Raw genomic sequence first — 18,707 nt, 5'->3', positions numbered from 1 at the left:
TCAAGTGTGTATATTATGTGATATATCTGCAAAGTGATAAGTGTTATATAAACTGAGATTTTGAAACCTTTGAGTCGAGTGTGTACTTTATCGCACTCGTCATCATTTAGTGTGTATTATGTGATATATCTGCAAAGTGATAAGTGTTATATAAACTGAGATTTTGAAACCTTTGAGTCGAGTGTGTATTTTATCGCACTCGTCATCATTTAAACGAAGTGAACTTGAGTTCGTGAAGTGAAGTGATTACTTGTTTAAAGTAACTTGTTAAGTGAATATATATGAAGTGTTTAAGTGATTATTTATGCTGTGATTGCATAAGTCGTTGGAGTGAACCTCCTCGATACAAAAGTGTAAAAGTGGGGGACGCCCAAACTCTCTTATTGGCTAGCCTTGGACTCGAGCCAGCATGGGTTTGGTCGAACTCCTCAGTGAACCATAAGATTTCATAAGCTCGACCTATTGAGAGGTCTTGCTTGGCATACTCGCTGAAGTATCGCCTCATAAATGTATTGCGGGTCCGGTGTGGTATGTAAGGTTGAGAAGTGGAAGTGTAAGTGACGTTTCTATGGATTAAACCTACCCGGTTGACGGAGTGTCAACGCGTGGAGGTTCGTGATCGTGCAAGTGGAAAATAGCTCCTGAGAGCTCCCATATCCTTGAATTGTTTCTATTTACTTTTCAATGAAGTGCTCTTTATTGAATGGTTATTGTTTTAAATTGATTAATTTGGGAGTGTTACTTGAACTACGTGCTTGCATGTGTGTTCTTGGCCTCACGAGCGTTTTGCTCACCCTATAGATTTGTTTTCCTTAACAGGAATGGAGGGGTTGAGACATGGAAGAACCCTTTTGTGATATTTTGTAATAGGGCCCCGGTGTTAGTGGCCAAATATTGTGGCTACAAAAAATTTTGGTATTTGGGATGTATTTTGGAAACCTATTGTAAGGATTGAATAATGGTTATGTGTTGTTAAGTTTGAAAATTTCCGCACTATTTGCAATTACTTTATCTGGTTGTAATTTAGTGTTGTATTAAGCTTGAATGGGAAATTGCGTGAGTCCTGGCGAGAGCTGGGCAGGCGTCCCGCGGATACACTCTGGTTCACCTTAGGGAGAAGTGGAGGCGTCACACTATAGCCCAAGAAAGCCATGTGGACGTTCCTTTGGTGAGTTATCAAGTGATGCATATTCAAGGTAATACCTATGAATCACTTGAGATAGATAAGTCACTTCCACATCTCACATCATTAGAACATGTGACTTTTGCTATTAAGCCACATTTTAATGATTCATCATGTCCAAAAATGGTGGATTATTCGTTAACTAAACCTCCTTGATAATGAGGTTATATAGTCAAGCTAATGGCTATAAAGAAGCGCTTGTTGGGAGGCAATCCAATGATTTCTTATTTTTAGTAGGTTTTAGTTGTTTAACTAGTATTTTTGTGTGTTTTATAGGTGACAATGGCAAGAGTTCATGCAAATGATCTCAATTGCAAAAGTGTCTATATTGAGGCAAAAGGGAGTTTTCATGTTCATTTGATACATTTGATGCATTTGAAGTGCTTCATGTTAAAGTTATATTCATGCATGATCATGTATTTTCAAGTGTATTTGGTTTAGAAAGATACATTTCCAATGTTAAACTTGGATTTTATTCAAAGAACATGAAAGCAAGTGGATACCGGTGGAATGCGGAAAGTTGGCCAAGCAAACTTGGATGAAAACATTGCAAAAAATGCATTTTTCTGTAGCAAATCTGGCCATGAATCCCTCCAATTTCCGGCCGGAAGAAAAAAAGTTTGTGCCAGCAATTCCTCCACAAATCCCTCCAATTTCCGGCCGGATTCTAACAATGCTTTAGCTTCAAGAAGGAATCCATTCACTGATTCCTCATTTTTTTTCCTTCCCTTTTTCTTCAACCTACACACACACTTACAACTCAGACACACACCACTCATAAAACACCACTTTTCACCATTTAATCTTCAAACTAACTTCACCAAAACACTCCTTTTAACCTTTAGAGTGGATTTCATAGTTCACATTCTTTCAAAAAAAAAACAACTCTAAAGTGGTTTCAAGCTTACCATTCGTTAGGGTTGCACCTTCTTGAATCACTCAATTGAAGCCAAATTGGAATACGTTTCTTGGGGGTTTTCACATCATGTTCATCACTAAACATCACCAAACCACTTTGAGGTAGCAAAGTTTCACCTAACTTTGTTATTTGAACTTTACCATGGTTGAATATTTTCTACTTTTAGGCAATTTTTAATATGTGAAGTTAGGTGTATTTATTTGAGCTTATTGAAGCTATTGGTGGTTGTTAGTGATAAATAAATCTTGTGGTTTGCATTTATTGTATTTATTTGGTGAATTTTTGCTAATTTTATGCTTAATTTGGTTTGGTGACAAAGTTGCATATTAAATGGCCAAGGTAGCATTTTAATTAGCTTGTGGGAGTATGATATTCATGTGAGTAATTTAGATTACCTAATGAATGAAAATGTGCTTGGTTGAATGATTTCTTGAATTCTTAGGTAATTCTACAAGAAGAGGTGAATTGAAGATGACCTTAATTGATGAAATTCATAAATTCACTTATAATCCTTGTGCTTCAATGGTTTTTAGTATTTCATGAGTTCTCAAGAAGGTCATTTATATTTTGGCTTGGTGTGTTTACCTCAATTTTGAGATTACTTTTGTACTTGAGGGGACTTGATCATTGATGACAAAATGTATAAATGGAACTTACTTTGTTCATGATGGTGGGCTTATTTTGTGAAATTAGCTTCTCTTTGCTTTGGATACTAATGCATATACTTGATTAGCGAAGATTAGCTCATTTCATGTTTTTATCCCTTGAACATTGTGTGGTTCCACATGCTTGATCATTTTTCCTTTTTTCCTTGATTTGCATGCTTTCTTCTTGTTGGTTGCAACTTTTTATTCTTAAGAAGCTGTTTTATTTTGATTTTGCCTTTTTCAGGGTGCATTAATTGAACTCTCTATTCTTTCTTAAATGAAGTTGGAAATTCATCACTTGGCCATGGATTTGGATAGCGTATGTTCATTAGGGGAATATTACTTTCTCTTATTTTTTTTATTTTTCCTTTCTCACATTGAAGACAATGTGAAGTTTAAGTGTAAGGGAGAGAAATATTTGAACTTACATTTTAATGCCATGTGATGATATTTTGAGAACTTAAATGCATGAGAAATGTTGGAATTGTGCTTGAAAATGTTGCCATGCGGATAATTTTCTTGAAATTGGGTTTGTTGGCAGGGAGTTTCGTCTAGTTACAAGGAAAAACTCTGTCAAAATTTTTCTAAAATCTTTTTCAATATTTCACTATGGCCCAAAAACTTTTCAAATTTTTGCACTTTTATTTAAAAAGGACCAATTTATTCCAACTTTAAGTGCTCTAATTCTTCCACTTGTTGAAATTTTATATGTATTTTGGAAGATTTAGTCCTCATTTGACTTGAAAATGGTTATTATGTAATTAGAATTTTTACATTTTAGAAAGTATATCTGGTAAAGTAGGAAAAATTATGTCTATAATTTTACATGTTTAATGAGATTTCTCCTCTTTACTTAATTTTGCAAGTGATTGATATAGCCAATAAAAGCTATATTCTTCCTTTGATTATTCTTGTGTAATTGTTAAGAGAGAATATCTATCTATTGTCTTTTACTTTTGAAAAAAAAAAAGAAGAATAAGAGTTTTTGTTCTACTCCAATGATTCATGTACCGAGCAATCGGGGGTTGACATCTACAAATATCGACATTCGTGTAAAAAGGTACTTGAATTAAGAGTGTGCATAGCAACTTGAATATGTGAATTGTGGAGTAACCGGAAATCTTCACTTAAAAGTGTCGATTTTCGCGTCAAAAAATATTTTCACTATTTGAGTAAAAAAAAATCAAGTATGAATAAATCCCTCTTAGTTAAAGATTTTGGGAAGAGGATAGCTATAAATTGACTATGTGACTTGCTTACTTGTGAAATTAGGTTAGGGTGAGAGATTAAGTCTAACTTGTTGAATTTAGGGCATAATTATCTTTCCTTTACTTGATATTATAAGTATTAGTGTAATTTGAACAATTGTATAATGATTGTTTGCCAAGTCTTGAGAAATTAAATTCGAAAAAAGTACATATATTGTTTCACCTCTTGAATCATTGTAGTTGATTAAGTGTGAATTGCTTGAAAACAAGCAATGATTTAAGTGTGGGGGAGTTGATAAGTGACTAATTTACGCTATATTCGAATGATATTTTATTTCATTTTTAGTCACTTTGGCAATATTGTAGGAAGAAAATGGATCATTTTGGTTATAATTGGTGTAAGATGCTCTTAAGTGATTAAATGAGGTTTATGTCACTTTTTATTTGTATTTTATCCATAATTTGTATAGGAGTTGGAAATATACTTCATTTGGATGAAAAGGAAGTTGATAGGTTTGACACATCTGCGTATTTCGACTATAACTTGAGCTACAGTGATCGGATTGAGATGATTCTTAAAATATTTTGAAGATATGAGATAGATTTACAAATCTTGTGAAGATATTGAAATCCAATTCGAAGGTTTTTCCTGTCAAAAAGCCGAATTACAGTAGCCAATTTCTATTGGTCGAAGCTGAGAAAAGGCAGTGAGCAGTCAAGGGTATTTTCAGTCATTTTTCGGTCCACAGAGCTACAAATTCGATGATTCTTAATGCCTTGGAAAGCTAACACAAAGGGATACAAGTTTTATGTTTTGATCAAGAACTAATTCAACTTCTATCATCAAGAAAGGTTCAGTTGAAGTTGAGGCAAAATCAGAGCAGCAGTGAAGATTGAACAGAAATTGTACAAAAAGTCACTGTAGCAATCCGGCCGGAATTTGGCCGGATTGTGGTCAGAAAAGGCTGCTCTCTACGCGAACAAGTTATTTTCACCTCCAATAAGTCACATGTAATGCTAGACATGTGACACCCACTACCAGCTGTAAAGGGAAGGTGTAAATCCTCATTTCTTGATCATTTTTATCTTTATATAGCCATTAAAACTTGCAAGATGAAGGAGAGATGGGAGAAAACCTAGGAATGCAGAAATGTAGTTCTTACATCTTCTGAGTGTTAGATTAGTTTAGAATAGAGCAGTATAGCTCATCCACTCTTGTAATTTGACTAGATTAGGATAAAGATGGAGATGAAGAAGGAGGAGTTGAAACTCATGTGACAGGGGTTATCTCTTCTCCAATTCTTTATCTTTTGTATTGGATTCTTAAGTATGGTTAATATGCAAGTTTTGGATTTTATGTGTCTTTAAAGTTTATACCTTGGGTTTGGTTGAACTTTCTATAATTGTTAGTGTTCATTATTTGGTTATTTGAGCAAGTTATTTTGCACTTTAGCTCTTTAAATCATAATTAACTTGGTACCATTAATTGTGATTATCTAAGGTGTTGCTTCTGCAATAAAAATTGAGATTTAACACTGGTTCAAGAAGTGCTAAAGTTAGGGAGTACACTCACGAGAGTAGAGGTGCACCTTTGTGGCTTTAGTGATTCATTTTATGTAATTTCATAGAGGTAATTAACTTGTAGCTAATTTCATAACCACGAGAGTAGGTATGAATTAGTTATAAGTATAGTTGATTCACTACGAAAGTAGGTTTCACATGCATAAGGAAATTACGCCATAACTAGTCAAGATAGTGGTAATCAATTATCCAAAAATAGCATTTGCATGAGTAGTTAGGGATATCATAACCTAAGGAGTTTTTATCTGCTATTATCTTGCATAAATTTAGCATAATTTTATTTCTTTTAATCCAGTGATCGTCTAAATAATAGAGAAACTTTAGTAGTGCCGGTAACTATCCAATCTTTCTCGTGGGATCGACCCGATATTTGCCCTAAACTACTAATTTGACCTGTATACTTGCAGTCAAAACGGGTATATTTCGGAATTAAACTTGTACTTTTATTAAAAACCCGTCAATAGTGTACCTAATAAATTCTTCTCTGGCTTTCTTCTAGTACCATTAACTTGTTCAAGTTTGGCTAGTCAAGTTAAGTATATTAAATATTCAGTAAGCAAGCCCTACAAGGATGGCCAACCATTAACTAAAATCTCGAACATATCTACATAAACACAAGGATTCACAGGCTAACCGATAGTTATACTACTTTTCTTTCTTGATATTTTCTCTCTCTTTTTCAAAATTTTCACTTTCCCCCCACACTTGAACTTTTTAAATTTTTACTAGGAGGAAATATACTTAATCCTTAACTGTTCAACCTTTTAACATGAACTCCAACATCTTCCAAATGAAGGAATCTAATTACTCAACTTTCATCGTTTAAGAAACATACTCATAGCCATCATAGCTGTTTGTGTGATAGCCCCACCTTCCCCTAAGGTGAACCAAAGGGTTCGGCGGACCGTCTGCCCACCTCTCGCTGGGACTCAGTCATTCACCTCAGATAAAATCGAAACAAAACCACAAGGCAAAGTATAATAACGATTCCAAGCTTAGAACATATACTTATAGACATTTCTATCTCAAAAGAAATTACAAAATCAAATGTACAAAAGTTCTCAATTCCTCATACATCCAACCCTTGCCGAATGCTAGGGCGAGAACAATTACAAAAGGATCAAAAGAACTAGACTAGGCTAGTCTATACAGAGCTCTCGTCCTTACTCGCATCCCCTGTTAAAAAAAACAAAACTAACGGAATGAGCTAAAAGCTCAGTGAGGTTCCAAACACATAAACAAACAAACAGTTCAATACATTAACCATAGATAGCAAGTAATTCAAGAAACATGACAATATAAAGCGATAATAACATTCATTAAAAGGATACGTGCTCACTTGGAGCCATTCATTCATTCAGTCATTCTCCTTTCATTTCCTTATTTCTCCAATCGTTTGAAAAATGCATTTGATAAGTAAAACCCTTCATTTACATTGACATTCGTTCATTCATTTCATTTCACCCCCTCCTGGACGTTGGCCAGGCTCCACCAGACTACAAGGTAATACTCGAGTATACCAAACGTTCACCTAGGGTCACTAAATCGCCCGACCGAGTCCGCTTCTGGCTCGAGTCAATCAGTAACGAAGGGCAGGGTCCAATTCAGCCAAAAGGCTGACAATCATGCACATATAATCATTCAATCATTGAAAATTTCACATTCATTTAGGTCGAGTGCGATAAAATACACACTCGCCTAGAAAACTCGTTTTAGCAATCATGGAAAGCATTTAACATGTTATCATTCATCTATACCAAGCCACATAATCAATGAAATTAAAACAAACCAGGAACACTCACCTATTAAGGCGAAATAGCGTCCAGAATATCTTTCCGGGTAACACTCTCAATCACCGATGAACCATAAGGTTAATCAAGAGAAAATATTACAGTTCCTCCAGCAAAAGTTAGGTGAATCGAAGACAATTCAAATACTACTAGTACAATTTGGAAGTGAAAAGAGTACATTTAAACCAAAGGACATGAGTAAAATATTTGGAAAACTTATACTCGCTCGTAAAAATTTGAAATATCCATTTGAGTTGAAGAAATGAAGAAAACATATTTCTATTAGTCGTAAATTTCATTTTTCCAAGTGTACAAGTTTCGGCCAGATTCGAACTTATATACCTCGATAAAAGAAGACGCAAATATCCTAGATGGTTCATATGGTATTCGCTCTCAAATCGTTACCTAATTCTCGAGTGTAAATTTGGGCAGCACGCCCTTTGTATTTACCTATTTTTCAGCCATTTATGGCTTCATTATTTTTCTCAATCAATTCCAAAGTCATACACAATATAAATTCATCACAACAGCCGTTCAATAGGCTCAAAGTCATTCAAGTACAAGATTTAGCTAGGAAAATGACCGGAAATGAGCTTTAAGCTAAGAAACCAAAAAGGCAGATTCACCGCTACTTAGCGTATCGGACATAACCGAAACTACGCTTATTGGATTGAAGTGAAAGTTATACCGTTTCGAAGCTAAGACAGAGGGATTTAACTTTGATGAAGACTACTTAGTCCAGTTCTCACCCTAACTAGGTCAAATTTATCAAAACAACCCCAGATTTTCCAGTTCGAAACTCACTGTGAAATTCAACTAGCAGTCCTGATTCATTCAATCATATCTCAGTACACACAACTCTGATTCAGGTAACTCCAAAGCCATTTGAAAGCTAAGATATAAGGCTATAATTCTTAAGAAGACATCGACAACCAATTCGGTATTATTCCTGGTCAAACTAACCACTTACAGAGGCTGATTATCATTTTTGACAGAAACTGGGTAGCAGGGGTAATTTTGTCATTTCACAAGATACTCTGCTCCGATTGAGCTCAAAATTTACAGGAATACTCTGCACTCAATTATCTACAACTTCCATGTTTTGTGCTAAGGCTAATTCAGCTCCCAACATGTTCTAAATTTCAGACTAATTTCGGACAGAAATCTTGACAGAAAAGCAATACTTGAAGTTCATTTAAATTCCACCCAATCAAACGAATTTCCAGCCATTCAAATCAGTTCCTAGCTAGTTAGATTCAACTTCCAATCATCAATCATAAGTTGTACCACAAGAATCAAGAGTTAGGAAACTGGTTTACCTCAAATCCTTAATCATAACCCTAGCTGGCTGATTCTCTTGAAGCATGAAACACAGAAATTCATCCAACAATTCATCATATATCACAAGCTTGGTCATCAATTCACCAAAAGAAACAAAATCAGTACAAGTTCATGAGCCAAACCAACGACCAGCTTTGGTGACTGAAACTTACTTGAGGAGATGTATCCTTGAGCTCCAACTCTCCAACAAAGTTCCCTTGGTTGGTTGCAAGCAAGGTTGGATGAATAACCCCAATGATTCTCTTTCTTTCTTTTTTTTTTTCCTTCTTTCTTTCTTCTCCTAGCTCACCGATGCTGCCCTTCTTCTTCTCCAAGCTCACGGCAGCTTGTTCTTGGTGTTGGCTTTGTTTGTTTTGTCTTATGTCCTACTAACTTAATAGCTAAGTCTATTAATAGCAAAGCAAAACAAGAGATGGGTCATGGGCTTGGGTAATTAATGGGTTTATGGCTTAGGCTTCTAATGAAATTAAAACTTAAAGGCCTAACACTAAAACTCTACTTGATCCAATGTAATTAACCCATTGGTTTATAACTTAATATCCACTTAATGCTAACTAACTTAAGCACACTAACCCAAGGTACTAATCACTCGAACCCCCGTACTAAACATGCATGCATGCACATACAATCACGAAAATATTAATTGGTTGAATTTAATTTAAACTTAAAGGTTTAGTTTTGAAAGTAGGATTTTAATGATTCAATTAAATTTTTCAATTTTGGTATGTAAAATACTCTTTGAAAATTAAAACACATGGTAAAATACATTTTTCACACAATAGCTACTATAATTACCCATATTTAATTTATTTGAGAAAATTAGGAATCCAGGATCTCACATCCATAATGCACCTCAAACTTAACATGTACGCACTTATACTAGAAAAAAAATGATTTAAAAACGACACTCACTTATAAAATCTCTGAAAATTAAATGATTAATTGATTTAAAGTAAGGAAAATGCACGCGAAAAAATAAAAAAATAAAATAAAACAAGGAGAATTTTGCGGGTCCTCACAGTTTGACACGAAATTCAGTATCTTCCAAATGAAAACCCCTAGTTACTAGACGATATTGACTATAGGAGTATACATAAGCCATTACACAATTAAGTCCAAATAATATCCAAAAAAAAGAACCAACCTACTTTGTATCCCATTAATATAGAGAAGCCCAATTTTACAAGAAAAATGCCCACTAAATATTTTCAATACCTAAAAAAGTCAACCAATAACCAAAAGAAAATATCAAAATACAAGATTATTCAGCAAAGAAGCATTCTAAAGACAATGCCACCTGACATTTAACTTTTACAGATAAGTCTCCAATAATCATAACCTTGAAATACTAGCCATTACCGTTTAGGGAACAAAATAAAAATAAAATAATTCCTCCAATGTGGATTTGAAAAATAACCAAGGAAAAATAAAGAAAGAAGTGAAAGTAAAAATCCTCTGATATATAAGTTAGTACTGAATACCAAATGTGAAGAATTCAAACTGCCATTAGATATCCATGAAGTATACTTTTAGTTGAAATCCTGCCAAAACAATGAGACAAGAAAATACTATAAATAGGAGCTAATATCACCAAAGCCTAATTAGAAAGAATAAAAATCGTAATTGACTAAACACCACCCCAGTCCTAAAAACAGAAAACAAAGGAAAAATACATAAAGTAAAAGGCAGAAAATTGGATTCGCCTCCCAATAAGCATTATATTTAACATCATCAACCAAATACAGGACTAAATGTATTTATAATAAATAAATTGGTTCATCAACTTCACTTGCACTGTGTGTGTTCAAAATCTCTCATAGTTTTCTTCATCAAAAGTACAGTTTCATACTATCCAAGAAGGATACTTGCGATGATCTGCTAAAAACATGAGTTCTAAGTCTTGTGCCGTACTTTCTAACACAAATTTTGAAGAATATTTCTCCATAAAAGAAATCAATGACATCAATATGCAAAGAGGACTCATCATACAAAGGACATTTAAAAGATTAAAAAGCATTAAACTCTTGTTTATCCTTACCTATTTTTAATGTAAGTTTTCCTTCTAACAAATCAATATTAGCCCTTCTTATAACCAAGAATGCTCTACCAAGAATTATGGACATATTAATATCCTCTTTCATCTCTAAAATAAGAAAATTTGCAAAATGAAAAAATTTACCAACTTTCATAAATATATGTTCTGCAACACCAATGGAATATCTCGCCAAACGATCAATAAGTTATAGAATCACCATTGTTGGCATAAGTTTGGCAAACTTCAATATCCTAAAAATTGAGAAAGACATTAAATTAACACTAGATCTAAGATCATATAAGCACCTATCTACAAAAATATTCTCAAGAGAACAAGCCACTGTAAAACTCTAAGAGTCCTTCATCTTGATAGGAAGATGATTTTGCAGCGTAGTACTACACTTCTCGATAAGGAAGACTATTACAAATTCTTCCAAAATGACAATTAGCAACCTCAAGCAATGCATTACATATACCAAAACAGCACTTTCTACATTAAATTGCCAATCATCCAAGTCACAGTTTCCAAATGATAGGCTTTCAAAACCAACTAAAGTCCCACAGGTTCAATCAGCAAATTTTAAACGCATGAAACCATCAATATGTAATAATTAACCCGCAAAATCAAAAGGGGGTATGATAAAAATAAAAACATGCAATACATATAACAAATGATAGACTTTCAAAAGCAACGAAAATCCCACAGGTTCAATCAGCAAATTTTAAACGCATTAAACAATCAATATGTAATAATTAACCAGCAAAATCAAAAGAGGACATACTACGCAGATAAAAATAAAAACATGTAATACATAACAAACTCTTATAACATGTATTCCTTTATTCGCAGAGTACACTGAATTTATTTCCAGACTGGCCATTATAAAACTCAAGCAAACATTCAATGCAATGAAAACAGCACTTTCTACATTGAAAATTCCAATATCATCATCAAGACATTATCTAAATGATCGACTATGGTCAATCAGCAAATTTTAAACACATAAAACCATTAAGAAGTAAATAATTCACCATCACAATCAAAAGGGGGTATATTTCACAGATAAAGAAAAAGGCAGACGCAGATTTTGGAGCACCAGAGCACTACCTTTGTTTAATCGCATTTGCAATTAATTGACTACTTGATCCCAACCTCTTCAATAAATTGTCATACATTGTTGGCTTTCTGTTAAAAACAGTATCCTCTTCTACTTCTTCTTCTTCTTTGGTTTCTAATTCAGCCTCAGAATTTTCATTAGACCAATCCTCTAGAACATTTAAAAAAGACAAAAAAAAATCACTAATAACAAAAAAAAATCCTTAAAAGAAAAATAAAATGTAATACTGGCTCACCTGAGTCATTTTCTAGAGGTTGCTTAGGTACAAGTTTTTCTGCTCCAGGATTTAGCTTCAGATTTTTGAACTTCTTAAATGGCTTTGAACTATTCACTCTCTTCAATCCTATATATGATGTACCTATTAATAAGTATAAACAAACATTGCGAAGCAAACTAAAGGAAATTTTACCTCTTTTTCTTGCAAATCCTGGTTTTCCCATTGAAACTTGATTCTTCAAGCTTTGTTGGAGCTCTGGGACATTAATAAGTTAAAGAAGGAGAGAAACCCTAAACAAAATCAAAACCACAAATTAAAAAAAGGGTGTTATACAGAAGATAGAAAAACAGAGTAGCTAGGGGAGAAACAAGTGTGCTACTTCAGGAATCAAAAGGATCCATTAGTTGGTCATTGCTCCATAAAAAATTTTATTACAGGTTCTTCTTCAATGACCTTAGATTTATACAACCACGTGTCAAAAACAAAAATATTGCAGGAATATTGGTTATTTCACAGGATATTGGCATTTTTATAAAAAATTAATCAACTTGTGATGGTTCAGTGGAGCTCCAAAAATGGGGAAATCAATTTCGAAGTCAACTTTGACAAAATTGATTTCAGTGAGGGAAATAAGATGACCAATAGAACGTGGCTCCAGTTACAACTAAAGTCAGAAAAATCTTTCCTCTCGCTATCAAGCTTTGTGATTTCCAGCATCTAGTAATGCAAGTCAAATTTGTTTCAACAATCCTAGAAGTTATAGATTCTAATCAAAGAGCAGAACAATTGACCTTCACAAACATAAAGTCAGCAACATATCTATCACCATAACTTAATAGGAATACTTGAAGTGTGAACCATACACACTCGTCATCAACTCATTTAATTCAACTAATTGGACCTATTATTTATACCATTTTACAACAATAACTATAAACTCTATACGGGTTCACAAATATGAGACCGTATAAGCAATTTTGAAAATCATCCAAACTCAAACAAAAAACATGTGACAGCCCCACCTCTCCCTAGGGCAAACCCTAGGGTATCAGCGGACTGCCTGCCCAGCTCTCGTCAGGACTCAGTCGTTCAAAGTACTAATATCATCAATGAAACGAATGTAACATTTGACAATGCAGGGGATTGAAACCCTAACTCAAACATAATCACTAATCCAACAATTCAGCTTAGTACATATATCATCGCATGCCAACTTACCACGCTTCACTCAAAATTACATAATATAAAGCATCCTTAAGAATTTAAGCTTACAAGTCCGCTTAAACGAAAGTTACAACCTCAAAACGCAAGAACGGCAAAATAAAGCTAAGAAAGCCCTCGATCAAATCCCTTCCCGATCTGTTAAGGAAAACAAAGGGAATGGGGTGAGCTAAAGCCCAGTGAGGTTCCAGGTAAAACAAGTAAACACATAGCCACATAAAATCACAAAATAGCCAACTAAACACCGTACAGTAAAATAACAGTTTAATCACAGTTCAATTCAAGGATACGGGTGGCTTTCAAAAGCCAAAGGTCCACTTGAGCTTGATCATAATTGCCTCCTGTTGACACTCCGTCAACACTTGTAACAGTATATAGGTCCGTAGAACACCACTTTCACCTGTCTCCGTCCACCAAACAATCCCCCACCGGACCCGCACTCCATAAACAGTAGTTTGGTAATACTCGAGTATACCAGGAATCCGAGTTTCCAATGCTCAAGGATTCCAATGAAACAGTATCAAGCCGAGGATTTTATCATTGGTGGTGCTGGACAACACAACAAGCAAGCACAACGGCTATGCTTCACCAGGGACCTCCAAGCAAGATTCAATTTCCAGTGAACAGTAAACAGTCCTCAAGGTTTATCAGCTTTCTCGACCAAGCCCTTGCTGGCTCGATACAACCGACTCACCTATGAGGTTGGGTACCCAAACAGTAACAGTAGTTGGTGGAATGTCATCCACGCAACTTAAGCACAGTCATGTATAGCAATATGTCATTTCATGTTAATTCATTCAGTAAGTAGAGCCTTAGTGAAAAGAAAAAAAATAAGGAAGGTCGAGTGCAATAAAGTACACACTCGCCTCAATTTTAATTAAAACAGTGTTTGGCTCAAACAATAACAATTCAATACTTTCAAGTACACAAATATTTCACATAACAAGTAGCAGGTAGTGGAACACTCACCTGTCAAGCAAAAGTAATAATCGACGTCAAACGTCTCAGTTACGATCACCGTCGTTGCCCAAACCTAGGTCAACGAGTGAAAACATTAATAATTGGATTCGTTCCCTACTAAAGTATAGGTTCATTAAGAGGCCAAGTGAGTAGCTTAAGCTACTTAATCCGGCATGCAAATAGGGTCTAAACCACGGTGAAAGTTCATGGAAAACAAGTCTAGTATGTACATGAAAGTTTGGCAAAAGAAAAGTTTCACTACAGCTCAAAGGCTTCATTACGGGTTAAACTGTCTCGCCCGGCCAGCCTCGGGAAAACGGTCATTGCTCATTGTGGGAAAGTCAGAATTAGGTTCCGTCAGTTGCATTGGAAACTAGGTTCATAAGGCTAAATTTGTCTAGAAGAAACCATTTCCAAAATCCCAACATAAGTGGCTCAAAATTAAGAAACCAAATGAACTTTCTGGACTGTCTCGGATGAACAGTACTTCCCGGACAGCCAACTTTCCAGACTCGCCACGGATCGCTCGGGATGAACCAGAAAATGAGCTTTGTACCGTTTTAAAGCTCTAAGAGTCTACTTTCAATTGCCACAAATGGCACTCAATTCCGATCAGTGAGTAACACGTTATGACCTTAACAAGATGGCTGGACAGAAAATTTCTGGACCTAGTCCAGTTTTCCTCCTTTGTTTATAACTCAAAATTTATTCAACCAAATTGGCTAATTTTTTGTAGACAACCTCCACACACATAACCCAACATATAATACTCACATTTGTAGCCAAAATGTGCATGAAAATATCAAGGAAAAACCGGGCAGCAAGCTTAAAAAGTTTCGGTCAGCACACTTTAAAAATTTCTAACTTCTACTCTTCTTGTTATTTTCATTCCTTGCACATAACAAGTATTAGATCCAACTAAATCCAACTAAATAGGGGTTTAAAACATATCAATACTTCATAAACACACATGAATAAGGGTTAGACATTTCATCAAACACTTGGTATGCATATTAGTAAACCTAACCATTACTTGATTAACTCAAGAAACTAACCCCAAATTCAACCATAACAAGTTGTTTTTCACCATTTCAACCTCAAGTAGATGATATAACATCATAAACCCAAATTTTAAAGATTACATACCTTACTTACAAGTTGCTTTGGTCACCTAACAAACCACCACAATAGAAGCTTTAGGCTTGAAACAACCTCAAAGATTGAAGGAAATTTTCTCACAAACTCTAGATCTTTCTTCTTTGGATTTTTGTTCTTGGTTTTTTTTTTCTAGGGTTCAAGGTAAGTATATGGAGCTCTCTCTCTTCCCCCTTTTTGTGCTAAGAAATTCGGCCAACAAGGGTTAAAAAGGAACCAAGTTTAGTCTTTAAATTGTTTTCTAATTCCTTAGTCAAACAAACCCATGGCTAGGGTTTTGCCACATGGCTCCATTAGTAACCTAGACTTTCTTAATCTTTGACTAATGGTTCTCTTAACTTTCCAAATGTATCCATAATTGTTTAACAACTCTAATCTCACACAAAAATCTCTACTACTTAAGAAAAGAACACTTGGTCAATTTCAAGTGGTGCATTAATTTAAACAAACTCAAGAAAATATTTTTCTTCAATTACAATGAAATGGAATGTTATACATGGAAATTACTATAACATATAGAAAATATATTGTAAGGGCATAGAATAAGTAATTTAAATCCTAGGGTAAGGCACTTGGTACAATGTAAGTGGTGGAAAAAGAAACTAACTCAACAAAATTGTTTTAGCTAAAAGTAAGGATATGAAATGTAATGCATGGAAATTGTTTTAATACATGTAGAATGCTATGCAAGGGTATATTATAAGTGGTGAAATAGTTACAACTAACTCAAGAAAAATGTTTTAATTTCTTAGTGTATACGATAACACATAGGGGATACAATGCTAGGGCTTATAATCCGTGGTTTCATTCTTAGAGTAAGGCATGTAGTTTAGAAAAATTGACTTTTAAAGTGAGGGTTCTCACAAAACATCATTCAAGAGTTGTTAAAAGAGCATGGTTGACAGAAAGAGCAAGCTTTTGCTATTGCACAACAAGAATTTTTGTTTGGGAATTTCATCAAACATGGGAGGCACAAAAGGCCTTAAACCATTTTGCACAAATCTGTTTCAAACATTTTCGACTAACATTCACCCTCATATATCAAATTTAATCGACAAAATCATTGAAGCATAATTTTCAGGAATTCAATAAGAAAAAACAAAAGAAAGTACAGAGGGAGGGAAAGTTGTTAGGTACCGTCACTTGATAGCAAGTTTTGGCGGGTACCAAGCTTTTTGTGGGTTTCTTTTTCTTTCTTTAGGTAATACTGCTTAGGTGAGAGAGAGGTAGACGCGTTTAATGGCAACTACCTCATGGTCCAGAGTTTTCCACCACTTGGAGAAGAAGACGAAAGGTTGAAGAAGGAAAAGATTTGCGAGAGGAGATAAAAAACGTGAAACTCTTTTGAAGACGGTGGAGGTTGAAGGAAAATAGGTGGGAGGGATTTTTTGAAATATTTTGACACAAACATTTTAACTCCTTGTTCTTTAGAGAAATTGAACAAAACTATTTTAACCTTTCGTGAGAATTTAACAAAATTTTGACAAGGCTAATGAATTGTTTTTAGAGAATTTAACAATATTTTGACATTGCTTAAAAGGAATAAATCTTATATGCACAACAGTGCATACTGTTGTGAATTTCTGTAAACATTACGAAAATAAGAGATCATGCCAAAATTGGTGTTGTGGGGGAATTGATGCTGTGTTAGGGGTCGTCGCAAATGAAATTTGCAGCGTAGAGATAAAGTTAATTTATTTTCAAATTTTTTTAACTGACAATGCAAAGAACAGTGAAAAAAAAAAAACAATAGATGCGGCTATACTTGAGCACTGTTGATCAACTTGGTTGATCAATGGTGCAAAGCTATTTTAAAAAACAAAATAAATTTCAAATGCGGCATCCAACAATGGATGTGGCTATACTTGATCACCGTTCATCATGTATATCAACTTGTGATCAATGGTGCAAAGCTTCTTTTCAAAAAAAAAAAAATCAAACGTTGCATCCAACAATAGATGCGGCTTCATTTGAGCACCGTTGATCACAAGTGGATCAACGGTGCAAACTTTAAAAACAAAAAAAAAAAAATTTGCAGCATCTAGCAAAATTCTTCGCACCATTGATAAAAGTGGATCAACGGTGCTAAGTTTTTTTTTTTGTTTAAAGTCGGACGTCGCATGTTTAGCCCCACCCAACCATGCCCACCAATAGTTTTTTTGGCCATTGATTAAATATTGATCGACAGATGGATATAGTCGATAACAACGATTCAAAATGTTTGGCTACAAATACATCACCGACGAGATCTCCATTTGCATCTTTATACTTTGGTCTCTCCAACTTCTTCTTTCCTTTCTGAGTCTTCCCAATTTCTTTGTTCCATTGCTAGGGTTTTCTATTGAAAAGCTCCTGCAATTGTGGTCCTGCATTTGTCCATTTCCATTGTGTCATCGCAATTGTGCCTTTAGATTTTCTGTCGAAGAACAACTGGCATTGTGGTATTGCATTTGTGCTTTCTCATTGTGCAGCCGATTGTTGGTTTATGGTTTGCTATAACGGGAAAAAGGAAATCATAGATGGTTGTTCGCATTGATTTTCTGTATCGGTCAAAAAAAGCCTTTGCTCAGTGTTGAAGTTGGTGGACAGCTATCACATCAAATTGCTAAGAGGTAACAAGTACGATATGTTACGTTGAATTACATTTAATCAGTTTGATATATGTTATTAGTAGTAATTTGTTAGCTAGTTAATTACCTACTGTGAATTTAGTACATTTGATTGGTATTTAAATTAGCAAAATTAGTAATACTATATTAATAATTAATGTTCATGTTTAGGATTTACAAGTTTTTACATTATAATGTTACTATTGTGTACAAGCAGTCACTAATAATTATATTTAATATGTTCTTATTTAGAATAGTCAAAATTTCTATTAAAAGTAAAGAGTACAAGTAGGTAAAAAAGTAAATACTAAATAGTAATAGTAATAATAATAACAATAAAAGCAAATACTAAAAAAAAGTTGAATAGTAAATAGTATATAGTAAATAATGAAAGTAAAAAAGTAATAGTACTCCCGTATGTTAAATAATAGTAAAAATAAATAATAATAGTAAAAATAATTAATTAATAGTTGAAAAGGACAAATGATAAATAGTAAAGTAAATAGTCATTATAAAATATTTAATTGTAATAGTAGATAGTTAATAATAGTCATATTAATACTGGTTGTAACTAATACTAGCAATTACTTCCTTATAATATATAAGAACGAGTTTAAGGCAAAAATGATCTTTGGATTTCAACCATAAGGATAGGGGCCATTTTGGGGTTGTGAGATTGTTTGGAGTGTTGTTATAACGGAGAGTACAATTGTTGATACAACTT

At 34.2% G+C, this 18,707-nt stretch overlaps 1 protein-coding gene across 2 annotated transcripts; it reads right to left on the bottom strand.

Moving 5' to 3' along the window:
- Positions 1 to 6,609: 6,609 nt before the first annotated feature.
- Positions 6,610 to 16,640, bottom strand: LOC113750896. Of its 2 annotated transcripts, none has more exons than XM_027294836.1 (6): positions 16,512 to 16,640; positions 12,231 to 12,328; positions 12,057 to 12,164; positions 11,812 to 11,971; positions 10,151 to 10,210; positions 6,610 to 6,714 (listed from the first exon to the last, which is right to left on the bottom strand). In XM_027294836.1, exons 2-5 carry the CDS (start codon positions 12,259 to 12,261, stop codon positions 10,165 to 10,167), a joined length of 345 nt encoding a protein of 114 aa, XP_027150637.1. In that variant the 5' UTR covers positions 12,262 to 12,328; positions 16,512 to 16,640; the 3' UTR covers positions 6,610 to 6,714; positions 10,151 to 10,164. The 2 variants fall into 2 exon arrangements, 1 of the variants encoding a protein (XP_027150637.1); XR_003464681.1 differs by lacking the exon at positions 6,610 to 6,714 and adding an exon at positions 10,853 to 10,955 and having other exon boundaries at positions 10,116 to 10,210.
- Positions 16,641 to 18,707: the final 2,067 nt, after the last annotated feature.

Source organism: Coffea eugenioides, chromosome 10, assembly GCF_003713205.1.
Source record: "Coffea eugenioides isolate CCC68of chromosome 10, Ceug_1.0, whole genome shotgun sequence".
Lineage (NCBI taxonomy): Eukaryota > Viridiplantae > Streptophyta > Magnoliopsida > Gentianales > Rubiaceae > Coffea > Coffea eugenioides.
This window is presented reverse-complemented; position numbering and strand designations above follow the sequence as displayed.